General features: G+C 38.8%; 1 protein-coding gene across 1 annotated transcript in view; it reads right to left on the reverse strand.

The window, feature by feature from the left end:
- Positions 1 to 21,560, reverse strand: part of LOC106087131 (dmX-like protein 2) — a 552,769-nt gene that overhangs the window by 259,622 nt on the left and 271,587 nt on the right. Inside the window, exons 10-11 of the mRNA XM_059366477.1 lie at positions 17,436 to 18,240; positions 2,626 to 2,847 (exon numbers count right to left, since the gene is read on the reverse strand). Of these exons, the coding sequence (XP_059222460.1) occupies positions 2,626 to 2,847; positions 17,436 to 18,240 (1,027 nt within the window). The remainder of the gene's footprint in view (positions 1 to 2,625; positions 2,848 to 17,435; positions 18,241 to 21,560) is intronic.

Consider the following 21,560-nt stretch of genomic DNA (forward strand, 5'->3'; position numbering starts at 1 on the left):
ACAAAGACAAGACATCTTGAGGTCGCACAAAACTTATCAACTCCTTCACTTTTATGCGCTCTTCGACGATTTGTTTCCATTTGAGGCAAGCTAAGCACAATATGGTCGGACAATGCCACAAATTTCGTTGGTGCCACTAATGAGCTTTGAGAACCGAGGCAGTTACATTTAAAGCAGTTCATGAGCAGTGTCTCGATGATGGTATTGAATGGAAATTTATTCCACCCAGATCACTTCACTTCGGAGGGCTTTGGAGAACAGCTGTAAAGTCCGCCAAATTAAATTTTTGCAGAGCTGTTGGACTTAATACATTAACATTTGATGAGTTAAGGACTTTAGTATGCCAAATATCAACTGTCTTAAATTCTTGCCCATTGTGTCCTCTTTCAGAAGATCCAGATGACTTGGATGTATTGCCACCTGGACACTTTTGAGTAGGCGCTCCATTAATCTCTAACCCAGATCCAAATATGATATAGATCAACTTCGGTGGTCTCATTAGCTATAAAAAGTCTGTGAACTGCAAAAAATTTTCTGGAGAAAATGGAGTAGCTTCTATCTTTCTCTCTTGCAAGAGGAAACAATATGGCAAGCAAAAGGTGAAGGCATTTCCTTAGGAAGTTTGGTGTTTATTAAAGACGACAATTTACCTTCACTTAAATGGCAATTGGGATGAGTTATTGAAATTATTATAGGTAAAGATGAAGTCCCTCGATTGGTGGACGTACGAACTACCTGTGGCATCTTTATGTCAGCAATAACAAACCTAGTCTTGCTTCCTATTGATTGTTCTGTTCAAGCCCCAAGCACTTCAACGGGGAAGAATTTTAACCGCAACCCGGTCCTGTAATGTATGAATGCATTTGTAGTCACTGCAGTCACTTGTTGTTGTTTAAAGAGACTGCATAGTTTGCTACCTGCCAGCAGTGCAACTATACACACAAACTAATAAATATGCATACATCCTTGTACATCTAAGCACTTACCAGTCCATTTGAATTTTGCATAGGCTGGTCAATTTTATAGTATTTATGTTTAATAAAACCTTTTTGTACATTAACCCTTTTCATGGTAAATGCATTCAGTTAGTTTTTAGAACATTTTTGCACATATTGAATTTTTATACCATTCGTAAAAAGAAGCCTTCAAATAAAGTCTAGCTCAAATAGGAGTTTTGTATATTAAAACTTCAAACTGGCGTTTTTTTATTTTTTTGCATTAAAGCCTGTAAAAATAATTACAGGCTTAAACATGGAGGCTGTGAACAATCCAAAATTACGTGGCCCAGTCTAGACTTGGAGAGTTCTTCCGCTTTGCTGTTGCCGGCTAGAACAGACATTATGCCCGTCATGACAGGTCACTGTCCGATCGGAAGACATGCTGACAGACTTTAGGTTATAATTTCTTTGAGAACTTGTATGAGGTGGACATTCGCAAGTTGTTGGATGGTTCTCCCTGTTCCTGTGGTATCACAGTGTACGTCTCAGTGATTCTAATTGGAGACTGACGCTTAAACTTAATATTAATAGCTTCATATTTGTAGAGTGATCATAACCGATACCCATACGGTCACCGCTTTATGGTCTTCGAATTTTAAGACGATCAAGAGTTTTTTTCACTTATTGAGGCTACAATGTATATTTTGGTTTTGCACTAATTAAAGTTGTTTCCAGCGTCGTTTAGGTAAATGCCTTTATGAAGAATCCGCTAGTCAAAGCCAACTTTGTCATATATGGCACTGCTTGCGGATGATGAATTCTTTCCAATTTGACATAAATTTATTACCATTTCAAGAATATGAAAATCCCGACCAAACTAAGTATTTAATGCTTTTTAAAACTTTTTCTCATAACTTTTTCTCGATGGCGTTATTGAGAAGTTTGAAAATTCTACTGGAGGGATTTTTCTTAGCGGCAATTAGCATTGTGGAATTTAATTTTGATCGGTGTGGAGCCGATCGTTATATTGCAGTGTCATAGTTTACAATTACACATAACTGTGTATTCGTTTATCATCTACTTGGTTGGTGGCTCGAATTTCGTACATGATTTGATGTATTTTTTAAAGGGTGGCGTATAACCTAACTTTGGATTAAGTGCCCTTTTTGAATGAAAGGACATATTTAGCGACACTCAATGGAATAACTGACGCATTAAACGGAAGAAGAATTTAATTATCTGGATACCTTGGCAGTATGAGGGTCATTTACCCCTCGCCATAATACAAAAAAAGGGTCGAAGGCAATAACTTTACAGAACACCACGAAATATGAAATTCGATTCAACTGCGGTCGATTTTAGACTTCGACAACCGGAATGTACAAATTTGCACAAATTATTACTAGAAGTCCTTCGCGTACTTTATTTACCAGCAGAAGACAGCGGAAGAGTATGTGAGATCGAACAAAATTTTGAGTTTGGTAGTTGAGAGCTTTCAAATTTCTTCTGGAGGTTTTTTTTTCCAAATAAATAGCAAAAGAAAGTAAACGCTGTTTTTATTCACCTGTCAAATTATTGCTGGAATGTATGCGAACAGACCTAATATTAAAGGACCTTTAGACCTCAAGACGAGTATTCGCTTTCACGATGTCAACGACGGAAATAAGTTTTAAATTGTAATAACTACCTTGTATTTCGATGCCTGAAACGTTGACAAAGTCTTGAACTTTCTTAATGAATACTTTCATTATTGCAACTCTTAAAATACACCACGAATACGATGTAGGGTCCAAATGTTCTTTGTTGTCTCTTTCCTTGTTTGTAGCATTAGAAGAGGCTCCAATTACATCATCTTCCTCACCTTCGTTTTCCGATTCATAAGGATCGTCAGTATCATAGTCATCGAAATCTAAAATGTAAAAAAACCATTGAAAATATATATGAAAACATTTGTACAATTGAATTTTTGATATATTCGACATTTAGGTAGCCTATGATTAGTTGTATTTGGTATTAATAGAGCTCGAGGTTTTTACTTTATAATTTATTATTTATTCCATATTTCGTCTTTAACATGAAAGACATTATCTGGAATGCAGCAATCCACATCTATTAGTACCAAAAAACGTCTGAATTAGCAGAGGTGGACAAAATAAATATAACTAATGGTTGGCTTACCGAACCGAAGGTAATAGCTGGCTAAATTTCTTCAATTGTCTCGATAGAGACATAAAATGAAAAATTATAAAATTAAATTATCTTCGCTTCAAGGCAAAGACGAAAGAAAAAAATTTCGGTAAAAATGTTGCTAACTTAATCTTAGTATATTTTTTTGATTTAAACAAAAGTTGGCTTCAGTCTAGATTGGACTACTGCCATGTAAGCATCGTTTACACAGTAACGGTATTACAACTAATCAAAAGCTAGCTAATACTACAGTTTTTTGCATTCTCTTAAGAACTTGTTTTTCATTAATTCTTCTTAATTTTTGGAAATTAATCTAAAAAAAACTACATTGGACGACAAAAGTAAAATTAAAATAAAAAAGGAAAAAATAATGCAAAATGAATTCGAAGAGAACACGTGCTCATGACATGACAAAATTATCACCACATTCTATATCTGTTTGCTTCCACTATTTCTTGTGACAAAAACAAAGAATCTAAACCATTTGAATCGTACAACATCTTTCAAATTAGTGAAGGCCTAGACTACATATCCCGAGATTAGAGCGAAGTCACCGAAATTAAAAGTGGACAACAACAATAATGATATTAAAGTATTGATACGTAAAAGAGATTGTGCGTACTCTCGATGGAAGCGTTTTAGAAGACCTGAATTCTTTAATGATTACAAGCGTGCGAGGAATCAGACCACTTCTTGTATAAAGACGAAGAAAATAGCTTATTTTAGTCGTAAATTTCAAGAGGCATTGAACACGAAAGATACTTGGAGACATATTAAGTCAATTGGAATAGGAAGTAATAATGCATCAATTGATAAACATGTTGATTTAGATGAGATTAATAGGGGTTTCTTGAACATATCTTTTCCTGAGCCAAACGTACATTTCTACGACAGTGAATTTAGTAACGTAAACCATAGTAGTAACAACACCTCACCAGACCTACGTTTTGATCTTGAGCGTTTTGAACAAAGCGATATCGTTAGCGCAGTAGAATCGATTAAGTCTAATGCCATTGGTTCTGATGGTATTGACCCAAGATTTTTTAGGATAATTCTACCCTTTATTCTTCCGTATATGTGCCATCTTTAAAACAATATTATTTTAAGGAGTTGCTATCCACAGTCTTGGAAACGGCAAGGATAGTCCCAATACCAAAGTATAACCAGGAATTTAGGCCAATAGCAATACTTCCATACGTCTCTAAGATATTTGAGACTCTAGTCAACCGGAAAATATCAGAATATATTGCGAATAATTCGCTGCTAACAGATTTTCAATCTGGTTTCCGGCCAAAGCACAGTTGCACTACTGCACTTTTGAAAGTAGTTGAAGATGTAAGGAGTGATATTGACAGCGATAAAGTTACTTTTCTTGTTCTTTTAGATCATTCGAAAGCATTTGATTCCGTTGATCCCAATATACTTTGCCTTAAACTGAAACATTTATTTAAATTTCCTGATAGCCGCTGTTTTAGTTATCTTCCAGTCTCAAGAGGTGTTCCACAGGGGTCTGTATTGGGCCCACTCCTTTTTTCCTTATATAGCAATGACCTTCCTGGACAGTTGCGCAACTGTGGTATTCATATGCATGCCGACGACGTACAGCTGTATATGAGCTCCTCGCCGGAGAGGCTGATCGATGGCGTACTTCGACTAAATAATGACTTGGATAGGATAAACACATGGGCAAAAGCCAACGGACTACTTTTAAATCCAACAAAGTCAAAGTGCCTTGTAATTGGTAGGAATCGGGTGACAATGCCGCCCAATCTTGATGTGGCAATTGTTGGAGCCCCAATTGAGATTGTTTCATCTGCAAGAAACCTTGGTTTGGAGTTTGTTGATAGACTTTCATGGAAGAATCATGTCAGTATGACAGTGGGCAGGACCTACGGCGTTTTACGAAACTTATATATGAGTCGACAGTATACCCCTTTGTCAATAAAAATGCTTTTGGCTAGGACATTTATTCTGCCGAAACTATTATACTCTTGTGAGTTTTTTTTACGGTTGTGATGTAACTCATAGGAATAAATTGCACGTGGCCTTTAACGATGTCGTTAGATACATTTTTGGTTTGCGTAGAAGAGACCGGGTATCTGACTTTGCCAGACAAGTATATGGTGTCTCTTTTAACTCGTTCCTTAAGATACGCTTGTTGCAAATGATCCACAAAATAATTTATACCAATGAACCGTCATATCTGGCTTCTGTATTGCGTTTTGCCAACTCTACAAGAGGTAAACAAGTAATACAAATACGTCATCAATATCGTGTATGTGAACAACAGTTCTTTGTTAATGCCATACGTCTCGGGAATAATCTTCCCAATAGTATTCAAATTATAAGTAATGAACGACAGTTCAAATCTTTGATTTATAATCATTTTAATTATTTATTTGTTTTTTTTTATAACTATTTATGTATTTATTCTATTAGCAACTTTGATTAAATTGTTAAATTCTCTTTAAAGTTTCTTTTTCTTTTTTTTATTTTGTTTCAACCTTTTTTTACTTAAATATTGTATCAGTAACTTTGCTTAAATTGTTAAATATTTTGTACCAATTATTGTTCTATTTAAATGAAAACTTGTTGAACTCATTGTATTTATCAATTTACTAAGCCATGCTTTATAGGTTTTATCATAATAAAATACAAATACAATCTCAAAACAACTGAAAAATTTTTAGGTGCCAAATATGTCGATATTGTCCCAGTTAAAGTCACTATACATTATAAACTTAACTGCTCGAACGGTAAAATCGTTTACGATTAAACAAAATACTAGCTGGAATCCATCTAAATTAACCAAAAATATGCAAACGTCATTATTGGCCATAGAAAGGTTAAGAAAATGGTAAGGCAATCAACACCGGAGCTGCAATTATCACATTTAATAACATACGTAACCCTTTGCAAAACAAAATCGTTTACACTATCTGTTCAGTCTCTGATATACAAAATCCCCTTTACTGCAGGAATTGCCCAAACTAGGACATACAAAGGAAACTTTGGAAACCAATATTTAAGAAGGACACCAAATTCTCGTGGACAAGGGAATGTCAAAGGTCACTGGACTAATTTCACCGACTCCTAACATTGGATCGACTGCTGATGCATTATAACTCTAACTTGCCAATTTACATTGCCGCAGACGCATGATCACACGTTATTGGCGCGACTATATACCACACGTATCGACACTAGCTCACTGACACCTACTGAGAGGAATTATAATCCCTCAAGAAGGAGGGGTTGGCTCCAGTGTTTGTTGCCCAATTCTTTCATCGTATGATTTTTGGCTGTAAGTTGACGCTTTACACAAACCACAAACCTCCGCTTACGATTTTTGGTTTTAAGAAAGGCATATGCGTGTACACAGCCAACCGTCTGCAAATATGGGCCTTAATTCTTCTCACGTACAACATTAAGTACACTTGCACTGACGAGTTGGGCCATGCGGATGTTTTGTCAATACTGATCAGTACTCACGAAAAACTAACTTATGAGTATACAGTAGCATCAATCACACATTAGAACGACATTCGCTATGAAATCAACGAAGCTGTTTCCCCACCTCAATCAATCATGAGCTACGTGAATAACAGATGGCCAGGCAGCAAGAAAGATATTGATCCTTATATACTCCAGTACTGCAATCGTAGGGAATCATTTCAAATCGATAACCCGCATGTTATCATATCAGATAAATATACGAGACGAGTGCTGAAACAATATTATCGAGGTCATGTCGTAGCTGAACGGAGCAAAGCCTTTGCTCGTAGTTATGTTTATTGGCCCAGCATTGATAAGGATATCGAGGAGCAGAGCAAAAGATGCTGTAATTGCCAACGCGCAGCAAAAAGCCCGATTAAAACAAGTTTCTGTCTTTGGCCTAACGCAACTCGAGTGCTTGAGCGCATCCACATCGATTATGGTGGACCAATTAATGGAAGCTGCATCTCAATATAGAAGACGGATTCTCTAAATGCAATACTAAAATCTCTTGCAATAACGACAGCTGCAACATTTAAATTGCTCACAATTTCTGTGCACTTTTTGGTTGTTGTTATTGTAGCAGTGTGTTGTACACTAAGGCGGAAGCCCTTGCCGATGGAGAATTGCATCGGGTCAATCCGGTATGTACAAACTTTTTTGTAATCCTTGGCAGAAAGAATTTAAACACTGGTGTTGCCAGAGAGGTATTGAACCCACCAGGACGGTACGATACCACCTAACCTCCAAGGGTCAAGCTGAGAGTTTCGTAGATGCAATGAAACGTGCTCTTAACACTGTACTACAAACTTTTCGGGAAGTTTATCGTTCTTCGTAACGGACAATCACCAGCTGAGGCATTCTTAAGAAGAAAAATGAAAACAGTGTTTGAACTTATTTCGAAACCTCAAATCACCAGCCAAGAAACAATTGGAAAAATGGAAGCGCAATACAATCGTAAACATTCCACTCGTAACAGAAGTTTACTATATGGAGACCTTGTCTGCGCTAAAAACTTTGAAGGAAATACATTTTATTGGGTACCAGGAGAAATTGTCGAAAAAAATTGGAAGTGCTACTTACGACTCTTTAATCCATGAGGACCAACATATCCTTGCGGGAGCTCATGCAGACCAACTGGAGCTAGAGCTACCATCAGGAAAACAACACAATACCCGACGGCAATCTTCCATTGGATAAACACTGAAAGAGTTCCAGAGTTTCCAATGATGATTTTGAAACACCCCCATCTTTACCATACTACATACCCCAGAGGATCACATCCAGAAGACAGCCTGTGGAACCGATTTCCAGGTCACCTCAGATGACTTAAATAGGGAGATATTGGGGGAAACCCAATATTAATTCTAATCTGTCATCGAAGTCAACGACAAAGATGTACATATGTAAATATTTAACGTTTTCTACTACTGCCTTCTTACTCTACGCGCGTCTCATGCAGACAGCCACTTTACCACTACGTTTAAATTTCTATTGCCTTGTGAAATAATGTTTTTGAATTGTATTGGTTTTACTAAAGAAATGAAATATTACCTACAAACAATCGCCTCCCAACAACAAAGACACATCAAACTATACCACTATTCTACCTGTAAGCAACCAAATCATCCACTAATACATCTAAACCCCATTCTAATTTTTTTTCTATTTTTTTTGCTATAATTTTTTAATAAATCTGTTTTGAATTTTTGCCTGCTTCTGCTTCATTTAATGCTTCCTTTCTCACAAGTACACCTTGGAACTTCTTATTTCCAAACATAGGCCCCCATTTTATTGCCTTGTAGGAGACCTTTATAGTTGAAGAAACTTCGACTTTTTACATTTACCGGGATATAATAGCATTCATCGCCACAAGGACTATGACTACAGGTTAGGTAAGGTTAAGTTAGGTTTAAGTGGCAGTCTTCAATCAGACTCACGTTTTTGTGGTACCACAGGAACAAAAGAAGGAAGATGCCTTCTAGTTCCTACCGTTGATCCATCCAGATCTGACTGCCAGTGTGGGCACACACACAAAAGGTATTCAATAGTCAATCCTTCTTTGACGTTTTCCGATTAGACAGTGACCTGTCATGACGGACACAATGACTGAGACGTTGTTTCTAGCCAGTGACAGCAAAGCGGTAGACCTCTTCAAGTCTAGATTAGGCCACATAGTTTTGGAATGCTCGCAGCCCCCTCTTTGTGACCATCTATCATTCGTTGTCTTTCGGGCCTGGTCCTGAGAACTTGGCTTACATATCGCTTGAAGCATACCCACAGTTTACAGTTTCCCTAGAATGCGTAAGGTAGTTCCTAGTCACGCAAGCTGTTCCGCTATACATCTAGGATATCTCTGTGGTCCGGCACTCAGAACAGGTGAATTTTAAGCTGTTCAGCCATCTCGTTGAAAGATCTGCAACTTTCAAAGGCGGTTTTTGTGTTCAGAAAGACGTTATCCCGAAATGACCAGCTCTGGATCTTTAGAGTACGCCTCAAAGCCCACCTGATCGTTTAGTTTGGAAACATCGGTATAAAAATCTATATAACTTCTGTCAGGGATATCGTAGTTCCAATCGGTTATATAAGCAATAGTGGTACAGTAATTTTTATCAAAAAGCGGCTCAGGTAGGGGGTAATTTACACTGCCTGAAACATCGGATATTGTATTAAGGTTAACACAGTGTCCGTAGCCGCAACATGACCAAAGAGAAAGATCCCTCAGCCACACACGGTATCATTAGGTATAAAATTAAATTCAGTACATCAGATGGTGTCGTCCTCAGTGCGGCTGTGATGCACGAACGAACCATGCCATCACCACACACATTTGCCGTGGCTTCAATCAATCCAGGCCATGTGATAGGACGGTCCTCGTGGCACTGGACCTATCGAAGGCATTCGACACGGTCAGCCATGCCAAATTATTTGAGGACATCGCCAACACGTCCCTCCAGCCAGGCCTGAAACGATGGGTCGCGAATTATCTGTGTGGCCGCCAGTCATTTGTGGAATTTAGGGATAAGAAGTCAAAACACCGTAGAGTGAAACAGGGAGTTCCCCAAGGTGGGGTGATATCTCCGGCTCTGTTTAACCTCTACCTATCCTCCATCCCACCTCCTCCAGACGGCATAGAGATCGTATCATATGCGGACGATTGTACGATCATGGCATCAGGCCCCCCACCCATTGATGACATCTGCGATAGGTTGAACGTCTACCTCAACGAGCTTGCCTCATATTTCGCTGCAAGAAATCTGAAGATATCCGCCACCAAATCTTCATCCACACTGTTCACTACAAATACGCGTGAGGTGAATACTGAGCTGACTGTGATGGTCGATGGAGAAATGATTCCGGCCATCAAGTGTCCCAAAATACTTGGCGTCACATTTCACAGCTCTTACACATTCTCCCCATATGCCACAGCAATTTGCGATAAAGTCAAAAGTAGAAACAAGGTCCTCAAGTCACTTGCTGGCAGCACTTGGGGTGCAGACAAAGAAACCTTGTTGACCACGTACAAAGCAATTGGCCGGTCTGTGGTAAGTTATGCAGCGCCAGGGTGGTCTCGTCAACTTTGTTATACGCAGTGGAATAATATTCAGATCTGTCAGAATCCCGCCCTTTGAACTGGGACGGGCTGTCTCCTCCATTCTCATGTGGACCACCTCCACCAGGAGACATAGATCCTACCAGTTGGAAGACATAACTATATGCTGTCTAAGCAATACCCACATTTGACAGGTCTTACACATTCTCGGCACATGCCATAGGAACTAGCGATAAAGCCAAAAATAGAAACAAGGTTCTCAAGTCACTTGCCGGCAGCACTTGGTGTGCTGACAAAGAAACTTTGTTGACAACGTACAAAGCAATTGACCGGTGTCTGGTAAGTTATTTAGCGCCAGTGTGGTCTCGTCAGCTCTGTGATATACAGTAGAGTAATATTCAGATCTCTCAGAATGCCACTCTTCGAACTGCGGACTACATGCCGTCTTAACAATACATTCTGGGCAGCGACCATCTAGTGGATATATATCCACCGTCTAGAAACCTTAAGGTAGATTTACATGATCTAGAGCAAGAGAGAACCTCTAGATCAAGCGGCATATCAAGCTGGTCTAGACAACATTCATGCAGACACGGAAGCAGATGCGGTAAATGTAGTCCTTGGAGAACTACCGCCTCCCATTGCGCCTGAAGAAATTGACTTCCCCCGACAAACCAGAGTAATTCTGGCTCAATTACGTTCCGGCAGATGCTGCCGCCTCAACTCCTACAGAGCAAGGATTGATGCTGACGTGCAAGATGTATGTCACGATTGTAACCAGGGACCGCACGATGCACGTCACCTGTTTAACTGCCCGGCCAGACCCACTCGACTCAGACCTACTCGACTCAGACCCAGATGCCTGTGGACGCACCCCATCTTAGTCGCCGAGTTCCTGGGTCTTGACACTCAACAGAATTAAGCAGACGAAAGTTAGAACACAATAAACTGATTCAACAACAACAACAGGGCCTTCGTGATCCGCATGACCATTATGTCTATATCCCCCGCAATTTCCACTTCCTTTTCTGGTCTTGAAGGGATAGTCGTGCAGAATGTGTGCCGAAATTTATCCCAATCCACCTTTCTTCCGTCTAGCTAAGGTACCTTTTCTGCAGTATTTTCTCCAAGGCTGAAAGTAAAAACCTGTGCGCTCATTTATTGGGTTATACGCCATTGCTGCTGTCACACACATATCTCAATTTGCACACTGGTAAATATCTCGTTCATGATTTGGGCTACCTACCACTACCACTTGTTCCTTGCTGTCCTTTGATAATAAGTACAACAACAGTCCTTGTGTGTATTGCAACAACAACGCTGTCCTTGCTTTTTATCTCTGCTGTTGGATGTTGTTGTCTGTTTTTTTTATTGCTATTTTTCATTGTTGGGTGTTATTGTTTTTTATTTGAAAAACTTTTTTATTGTTATTTTTGTCATTTGAATGTTGTTTTGTTTCGCAAACCACGCGTGATCTGTGGAATGTGGGGCAATTATTTATGTTTGTCTGTTACTACGGATCATGAGTTTTGATTATTTTAGGAATTTTTTCTGGTTGCGATCAGAATAAAATTTTATTTTACTTTCCTACCAAGTAGCTCTGATTTGCCGCCCTTCTTGGCATGGAATTGTAGGAACATGCCTGAAGTTGGCGGTCATTTTCCATATTGAATTTTCCCATACGAATAATTCCAAGAAATTTGTGCCCAGCTGTTTGGTCAGAAATACGGACTGGACTCTATTCAAACTCTTTCATCCTACTGATGTGTTTCGGGAATCCATGACGGTCAACCGGGAAGCCGCAAATATGAAAATATGGTTCCGAAAGGTGACGAAAGAGTCGATTCCGTTGGGCCGAAGGGCACCTGAGAAGAATAACCCGGTAGGGTTATGGTCATGGTCTGTTTTCAGGTTAGTTTCCGCATGATTGGAAGACGACCGAGCTGATATCGAAACCTAAGACGGATATAAATCCTTTTCTCATGTCGGATTATAGACCAATTTCCTTGGTAACGATATTGTACAAGATTTTGGAGAAGATCCTTGCAAGCTAGTTTCTCGATCGGTCTAGAGAGAACTTATCTTCTTTACCTTGTTTGAACCTTTGAGTGGAGCGAACGTAGCTTTATTTCGTTCCGCAAGAAATTCTGTATCTCGTAACAGGTAATCATTTTCGGAGAAAATTTGATTAAGTCACTCCAAAATAGCTACGATAGTGCTATCTTCTAGGCGATTATCTGCGTCAGTTTCCAGTGGAGTGGCAGATCTAGAGGACCGGAGTAGGCTTTGAATGGACTCCAAAGACCCAACAAGCTCAACTAGCCGACAGAGCTTTTGACGAAGACATCCGGTTCGAGTCTTAAGGACAAGGCCGAACCTATTTTATCTTCGCGTGTCTATAATTTGCGTAGGCCATCGGCCTTCCCCGGCAAACGAACACGCTCTTTGAGAGGTTGGAATAATAGAAGACACATCGCTGTAGGGTCAATTGAGAGGCTAGATGGGAATAATCTTAAGACTCTCACTAATAGAGAGAGAGACTTCCCAAATCGGGCTCGAGGATTCGCTGCATAGGCTACCCCAAAGACTACACGTCTGGATTCAGACAATACAATGCAGCCAGTCAAAAGGCTGGGGTCACCTGGACGGCATCCCATGCCTAAAGGAACTAGGGCGAACAATAGTAAGATGGGTCCAAGAACCTTTGCTAATGTCGCTAGGGACAGTTTGGTGGTGGCAGTTGTCGACAAGGGGGAAAAACAGGGCTGCATACCTACCAACCACTCTTTCAACAAGTCTGAAGGGGTTATATCCTACGGATTTAACAAGTTGAGACTGAAGATCTATAGAAGTGGAGGGGTTGGGGAATAAGGAGACGTCTCAGCAGTTGTTGCTGAACACTTGCCTGAGGAACTATCGACAACATCGCTAAAGCCTGGCGGATTGCAAGAAACTAAAAATCCCTCTACCACAATCGAGACAGGAGGGGATAACATTGAAACGGGACTCGACAAGCCCTGTGTGGGTGGGTCATCCGGTTGGACTGGGCTCAAGGTGTGCACCAGTAGGTAAGCACGGAGCACAAAAATACTTCGACAGTAGCAGCTAGTGAAGCATCTAAAGAGGAATCGTTCACACCGCAAGTGTCCAGTGTGCTGAGGAAGAGTGGTTCCACAGCTTTCTCACCTGCCCCTGGATGCGTACGGAACCTCAACATGACAAGATCTAACGAATCTTGTGAGGATGAGCTCTTGGCGGAATCAGAAGACGAGGCTAACACAACAGTGGTGGAAGTTCTGAATCCTGACTAAGGTCCGGTTTCTACAGATAAATCAACACCAATGTAAGGCCGCTTCGGCGGCACTAAAGGTCCTCCTGATGGCAGGGGGATTTGACGTGATTCTTATCCTTGGGTGTGTGGAGGAATGGTTCGTGGACTAAGAATTCCGGGATTTAAACTTCTCAAGGGTACGGGGAGCACGACAACGAGCCTGTATTCTTGCAAAGAGTAGTCTAAATGTTCTTCTTTTTCCGTCGCTTAGCACTGAAAATATAGTAGTAGCCAGCCTTGAAATAAACAAGTCTCATTACGGGCTGGCTTCCCTATATATGGCACACGATTCAGAGATGCCGCCTTCAAACCTTAAGTTGCTAGTTGACGCTGTTTCTGCAAGGAAGAAGAGCCTCATTGTAAGAAGTGATGCTAATGCACTTCACCAGATATGGGGAAATTCGGATGCCAACGAAAGGAGTGAGCTGATTATCGAATATATTATTATATATTGTTATATAGTTGTAATCTGGCGATTTTTAATAAATGGGATGAACCGATCTTTATTACCAGGAACAGGCACGAGGCGCTAGATATTACCTTTGTATCGGAAGATAGGTAGAAGATATAAGCGCAAGAACTATGCAACTGGGAACTGTTAGATGACCACAGATTCTCTGATAATCGTTATTACAGTTTCAGCTTTGGGGAATATACTGCAGAATTGGTCCCTGGGCTAAACAGAAAAATGGCGGATTGGGATAAATTTCGGCACACATTCTGCACGTCTATCCCATTTAGATCAGAAAAGGAAGTGGTAACTGTACAAAATAAAAATATATTGGTCAAGCGGATCACGAAGGCCCTAAATGACTTGTATCAGCATGTACTAGTGCCAAGTCAAGCGGCAAACAGTGACCGCCATTGTGAACCCCATAGTTGGTTGGTATAAGTAAGGGCTGCAGAAAACTCTTCAACAGAGCAAAAGTCACAAGAGCATCACACGATTGGGACATCTATAAGGCTGAGCTAAGAAAATATAAGGCCGAGCTGAGAAAGACTCCGAACAAATTCTGGGTAGAATTCGTCAGCTCCGTGGAGGATACATTTGAGGCCTCTAGGCTAAGGAAGATTCTTTCCTCGAGACCTATTACGGTGGGGTATATTCAGAAGTCAGAGAATGTATGTACAATGTCTAGTGAAGAAACACTAGACCTAGACTAGACCGTTGATACACATTTAGGAAGATATACTCTGCTTTTATCAGAATGTCATATATACCTGTGGGATGGAGGGACACGAAGGTATTTTTATTCCGAAAACAGGAAACCCCTACCACACGAAGGCGAAAGATTTTCGTCCTATTAGTCTGTCATCTTTTATGCTGAAGACTCTTGAGAGGTTGATAGAAACATATTTTAGGGCAAAGATCCCAGGAGATCGCCTGTCGCGCCATAATGCCTGAAACATCGGACATTGTATCAAGACAAACTAAATTCCCTTAGCCTCATGGCAGTGGTCGCAGCAATTTGTCTAGCCTGAATGTCCAGAGGCATTAGGTGTAGCATTAAATTCAGTGCATCAGATGGTGTCGTCCTCAGTGCGGCTGTGATGCACAAAAAGGTAATTCATTGGATCCGGTTAAGTATTGAACAGTAGGTGGACTTTTGAAGCGCCATCCACCATACCACAATTTCATATAGCATTACAGGTCTCACGCCTGCGCAAAATGTTGGATTTGAAGTTCAATTTCCTGTCCAGCATAACACCCCTGTATTTTGCACTTCGAGTAAATGGAATATTGTCTCGCCCCAAGGAGACAGGTGCCACTGTAGGTAACTTGTATCTCCTGCTGAATAGAATTACCTCAATCTAGCACGGGTTTACGCCTAGACCACTTTCGGTAGCCCACTTTGCCGTTGCCCGTAGAGCTTCCTGAAGGATATCACTTGCTGGGAAACTTTCTCCTAACCGCTATTGCCACCTCATCAGCATACGCGACCACTTTTACACCTTTTTCTTCCAGAGACAATAATATATTGTTAATGGCTATATTCCAAATTAGAGGAGACAGTACACCACCTTGAGGTGTTCCTCTGCTGATCTATCTTTTTAGATCCACAGATCCAAAGCCTGCCTTAATGCATCTTTTTGTAAGTAAGATATTATAAATTTTCTTACGGTAGAGTTGATGCCTAGAAACTCCACATCCTTTATGATTGACGTCAGTTTTTATAAAGCACCTTCAATGTGAAGATATGCTACCATTGTATATTCATTGACTCAGAGAGAACCCTCTATGTAGCCGACTAGGTCGTGAAGGGCTGTTTCACTGGGTTTGCCTTTACTATATGCATGCTGCTGCCGCGACAGGCGATCTCCTGGGATCTTTGCCCTAAATTATGTTTCTATCAACCTTTCAAGAGTCTTCAGCATAAAAGATGACAGACTAATAGGACGAAAATCTTTCGCCTTCGTGTGGTAGGGGTTTCCTGTTTTCGGAATAAAAATACCTTCGTGTCCCTCCATCCCACAGGTATATATGACATTCTGATAAAAGCAGAGTATATCTTCCTAAATGTGTATCAACGGTCTAGTCTAGGACTTGTGTTTCTTCACTAGACATTGTACATACATTCTCTGACTTCTGAATATACCCCACCGTAATAGGTCTCGAGGAAAGAATCTTCCTTAGCCTAGAGGCCTCAAATGTATCCTCCACGGAGCTGACGAATTCTACCCAGAATATGTTCGGAGCCTTTCTCAGCTCGGCCTTATATTTTCTTAGCTCAGCCTTATAGATGTCCCAATCGTGTGATGCTCTTGTGACTTTTGCTCTGTTGAAGAGTTTTCTGCAGTCCTTCCTTATACCAACCAACTCTGGGGTTCACAATGGCGGTCGCTGTTTGTCTCTTGGCTTGGCACTAGTACATGCTGATACAAGTCATTTAGGGCCTTCGTGATCCGCTTGACCAATATATTTTTATTTTGAACAGTTACCACTTCCTTTTCTGATCTAAATGCGATAGACGTGCAGAATGTGTGCCGAAATTTATCCCAATCCAATGGCGGTCGCTGTTTGCCTCTTGGCTTGGCACTAGTACATGCTGATACAAGTCATTTATATATATATATATATATATATATATATATATATATATATATATATATATATATATATATATATATATATATATATATATATATATATATATATATATATATATATATATATATATATATATATATATATATATATATATAGATTAATCTCCATCCAAACAGTCTTTCGATTCGCTTTTTAAATTTCTCGACACAATTCTAATCGTATTTGTTAATGGCATAACGGCTTCTCAGCATGGATCCAATTGTAACATTCTACATTATGTTTCTCTAAATGTTTCACTGTTGGGGTTACTTCCGTATTCAAAAACTAATTGAAATTTTCAATAATTTTTTTTATTGAATATGCAGTTTTTAAATGGAAAATTTTTCAATCACCTTCTTTAAAAATTTGGTTTGTTTCATTTTTTGTTATTAAAGCAGTTTTAATTTAAAAAATTAGTTTGATCAATTAATTTCGTGATAGAATTCGATTTTTGTTGTTTTTTTGTGTATTCATATGTCAACTATTAGTTTTGTATGTCAACTCTTATACTTGAAATAACGATTTTTTCATTCTCCTTTTGTACACTGAAGTAAGCGCGTGTTTCTATTTCAAATGAAAGGTTTCTGAACTACCTAACAAATAGCTTACCAAGGCCATAAACATCACATTTTCTTTTCTGCTTTAAATAAGGTTTAGGCCTCCTTATTTCTTTTAAACAAAAATGGTGAATACCTGTTGAAATCATAAAAAAATATTTTACTTTTTGTTGCTATGCCAAATGACCCATAGTACAAGAATCGTTGTGTCTTCAATGCAAACAATTTAGACAACCAAAACCCTGTATTTTTTAAATTACATCCAAAAGAAATATTCTATACGTACCATTCGACTTTGGTTTTGCCAAAAAGTAGGAAAGCATGGACATTTCCGGAGGAACGAACTGTTCCCTGTATGTTGGCTTATCTTCCTTCATATTTGTTGACGAATTATTACTAGCAAAGTTGCCAAGTATCTTCATATTAAGTTTGACACGTTGTTTTGTAATGGACGATGTCACACTATTCCACACGCTATTATCGTCGTTTTGCTCCTCAGATGAAACATATGACGCAGCTTGATTTTCGCATGTAGCTTTCCTTAATAGTTTTTTCATTCCACCTCCGAATATAGTAGACCATGTCTCAATGGTGAAGTTATGGACAATAAGTCTATACAATATGCGGCTGTCACAAGTAACAAGAGCGTAGGTAGCTAAGGACACATAAGTAGCTATAAAGCTTTCTAGTAGTAGAACATTAAGCTTAGGGATGTCTTCATCTTTTTCCCTTGCCAACAAAGCCCTTAAATTGGCTACTCCTGGCCATCTGGATGGTGTTGTACATACAGTGGTAGGCTCATCCATCGAATAAATACGTTTTCTATTATAAATGTTGGTATTACCAATGAGGTGTGAGCACTCGAAGGAGGAATTAAGTTTGGCTATATTTTCTATACCAGGGCTCTGAAATCCGTTTTGGAATGAATTATGCACCACGAAACTTTCCGAATCACAAAGAGATTGGTAGATACAAGATGACAAAGCTACAGCAAGATCTCTTATAATAAAAATTTCGCAGAAAGCATTTGTGTCCAGTCCGACAAATGGCGAAAAATTTATTACGCTATGAAGCATATCTATAGTTTGGGACTGAAATAAAAAACATATCAATTAATATTATTTTAAATTTAAAGGTTCTTAAAAGCTTAAAATATTAATAAATTGTATTTATTTACCACAATTGCGAAATTTTCCAAAATAAAAAACCCAAAGTAATATTTGTGTAAAATATACTAATATGAGTAATTTAGCTTTAGTTTCTGAGCTACCACACCCCTCATCAGCAGCGGGTTTTATTAAATTACCCAGTCGATTTCTTCCAAACTACCAAACAAAATTTGTCAATCAGCTGGTTGTCAAGTAAAGTTAGGCACAATTAACCTAAATGTTGGCGTTTACGAATATTCTAAATACTCAGTGAACGCCGCCATACTCAGTGAACGTGCCTATCAAATAATAGAAGTTGCTTTAAGTTTCGACATTCTACACCGTAGACTCTCTATAGGCAACACCGTTACAAACGAAAACTACACCCGGAAGTGGGGTTACAAATTTTTGGACAACAAAATTTCGATTTCAGACATGTGACATGTCGAAAAATGCTACACTTTTTTGCACAAGCGAAATCACCATTAATTTGATATAAGGTAGTTGTGATAATGCTAAGAAATTTAATTAAGTATGGTAAATACATTTCAAAACAGTAGGGCCAATTTAAGTAAACTAGCAAATGCAAATTTGTCCATGAAGGAACAGCGATACTTTTTTCATATCAATGAATGCAATCCGATAAAGCTCAAGTTCCTACCGTTGAACCATCCAGATCGCTTTAAAAAATCCCAACAACTTGCAAATGTTCACACCCACTAATCAGACAAGTTTTCAAGGAAATGAGAACCTAAAGTGGAACTCCTTAACTACCAGTGCATGACACATACACAGCAAATGTTCTATAGTCAATTCTTCCTCGAAGTCCTTAAAGCTTAGGCGAAAGTCGTTACTAGCAACCTTCGTCTGTCAGCATGCTTTGCCATATAGCAACAAACTCTGACCCCGTAGTTGAGGTAGCTGTGACTGTTGGCTTTTCGAGCTCCAAGCGACTGGACCACAATTTACAAATGCAACCCAACCTGTTGTACTTTTTCTAGTGTCGACGTCACCAGCCCAGTTAGAATCGCAGCACATTACTATTCTCTTGTTAGTTGCACCAACTCTTAAAGATCACATGGGTATCAGTGGGATTTTCGACGAATCTGCTTAAAATACTAACTATGTACGAAAGGTTTGGACGTACACATACTAATAAATACATTAAATATCCAATGGCTTTACGATATAGATCTTTCTTTAGTTGACAAACACGATCATCTTTTTCAAAACCAAATGACTGTTCCATATAAATATTGTCCTCGATAATATCATGAAGGAATGCCGTCAGTTATGTCAAACTGCACTATACTAATATTTTCGGCCGCTGCTTGGCTTAAAATAATTCGCATCGTTTCATACCTTTAATACGTTTAATACCATATTTTTGAAAACAACCACGAACGACCAATCTCGCTTTATTTATATTTTTCAATTTCACCATTTGACGTATATATTTTCGTTTGAAAATCCATTGCACATTCATTTCACTCTTCCCATTTACCAAAGCATTGTGCAAATCATCAATTTCGTTGCGAAATGCCTCCAACCATTTCTGAGACTCTAGGCTGTCTAAAGAATTTTTAAATTTCTTCTTGGCTTTCTATTTTCTAATCCTAATCATTCATGCCAAATCATTATTGACTTTGCCGCACATAAATTGGAATCTACAACGGGAGTAAAATTTATTCTGCAAAGGCCATTGCTGCGCATACTGTCTACAAGATTTTCATTGCCTTTCATAAAGAATATTTTGCCATCACCTTCTGCAAATACAATTTAGATGCCTTTCTCTGTGGACCTACATACCGATAAGAAGTTTCTGTCCAACTCTGGAACCAGTAAAACATTTTTGTTGGTATGAATAGCGTCGCTGCTTACTACACGAACGTCAATATCTCCAATTCCAACAACTTTATGTATATTACCATCTCCTACTTTAACAAGACACATGCCTTCATCATATTCCTTAAACGATTTATCCCTCCCTCTTTATAACTCCCTCTCTTAAAACACTCTCTTGTTCAGTGGGCTGGTTTGTGGCAGTAGTTGCATTTACCACTCCTCTTTGATCTGGAACTCTCATGTCTGCTGTTTTTTGTTTGATATTTTCTTGCAGAAAAAGCAGATTTGTTGGTCTTGTTTTCTTCGATTTGAGCTGTTCGCAAATTAAATAACTGTTCTTCATTTACGAGATGGTCAGTTAATCTATGAATATTTGTTCCGAACGGGGTACAGCATTCCATGCCGTTCTTATGTGGTCATATTTCGATGGTAGTACATTCAATATTTTCGCTATTACCAACGGCTTCTTTTGCTCCATTTGCATCTCTTACAGGGGTTGGGTCAAACACCTAACATTGGCAATAAAATTTACTACGCTTTCTTCTTCTTCAATTTTTAAGAATATAAACTTCTCCAACAACACTTGCGCTGATTGTTCGCTTTTCTCTACTGTCCATTGATTCGATGTTATTGGTAGACCCTTGTCTCTGACATGATTGGAGAACTTTCCGCCTTATTTTCTTCTGGAGATTCGAAACCTTGTGCGTCTAACTTGTTTTCTTTAATGTCCATAACCTGCTGTAAATTTAAAGTTAAACTGTGTTCCTCACAGATAAAACAAGTTCAATTCAAATATTTATTAGATATTTATATACGTATATACTATGGAACGATGGAACTCCACAGGCCGACAAAACAAGAAGGAGGAATCTTGACAGATGGAAGTGAAACCATATAAAATTATCTTTTAAAGTATCAGAAGTACATTAATTTAGATATTGTCAAAATATTTATTAAAAGTTGCCATATTTTTAACTTAATAAAAGCGCTAAATTCAACACATCATCTAAATCTTCGCATGAAATTAGGGAGTTTTTTAGGTTCTCTTATACATCTACCAGCCTTATAGTATCTTATCTCAGTAACCGTTATCAATACGTTTGCGTAGGCAACACCAGATCTAGGCCTTCGCTACTGCGTAGAGGAGTTCCACAAGGTTCGATAATCGGACCGTTACTGTTTCGCTCTAAGAAAATTATTTTCCACTTCATTTAATTCATAGCAAAGTAATGATGTATGCAGACGACGTATTAATATATATATATATACAGCGGTCAAAAAAAGTATTCATCATTAGCAAAATTGATAATAAATTCACTTATTTTGGGTAATTGAAGAAAATTTAAAGTAAACAAATAATGCAGTTTTATGCAATAGTTTATTTTTCGTAATATGTTTTAAAATAAATTCAAAAAATA

The sequence above is a fragment of the Stomoxys calcitrans genome, chromosome 4 (genome assembly GCF_963082655.1).
Source record: "Stomoxys calcitrans chromosome 4, idStoCalc2.1, whole genome shotgun sequence".
Classification (NCBI taxonomy): Eukaryota; Metazoa; Arthropoda; class Insecta; order Diptera; family Muscidae; genus Stomoxys; species Stomoxys calcitrans.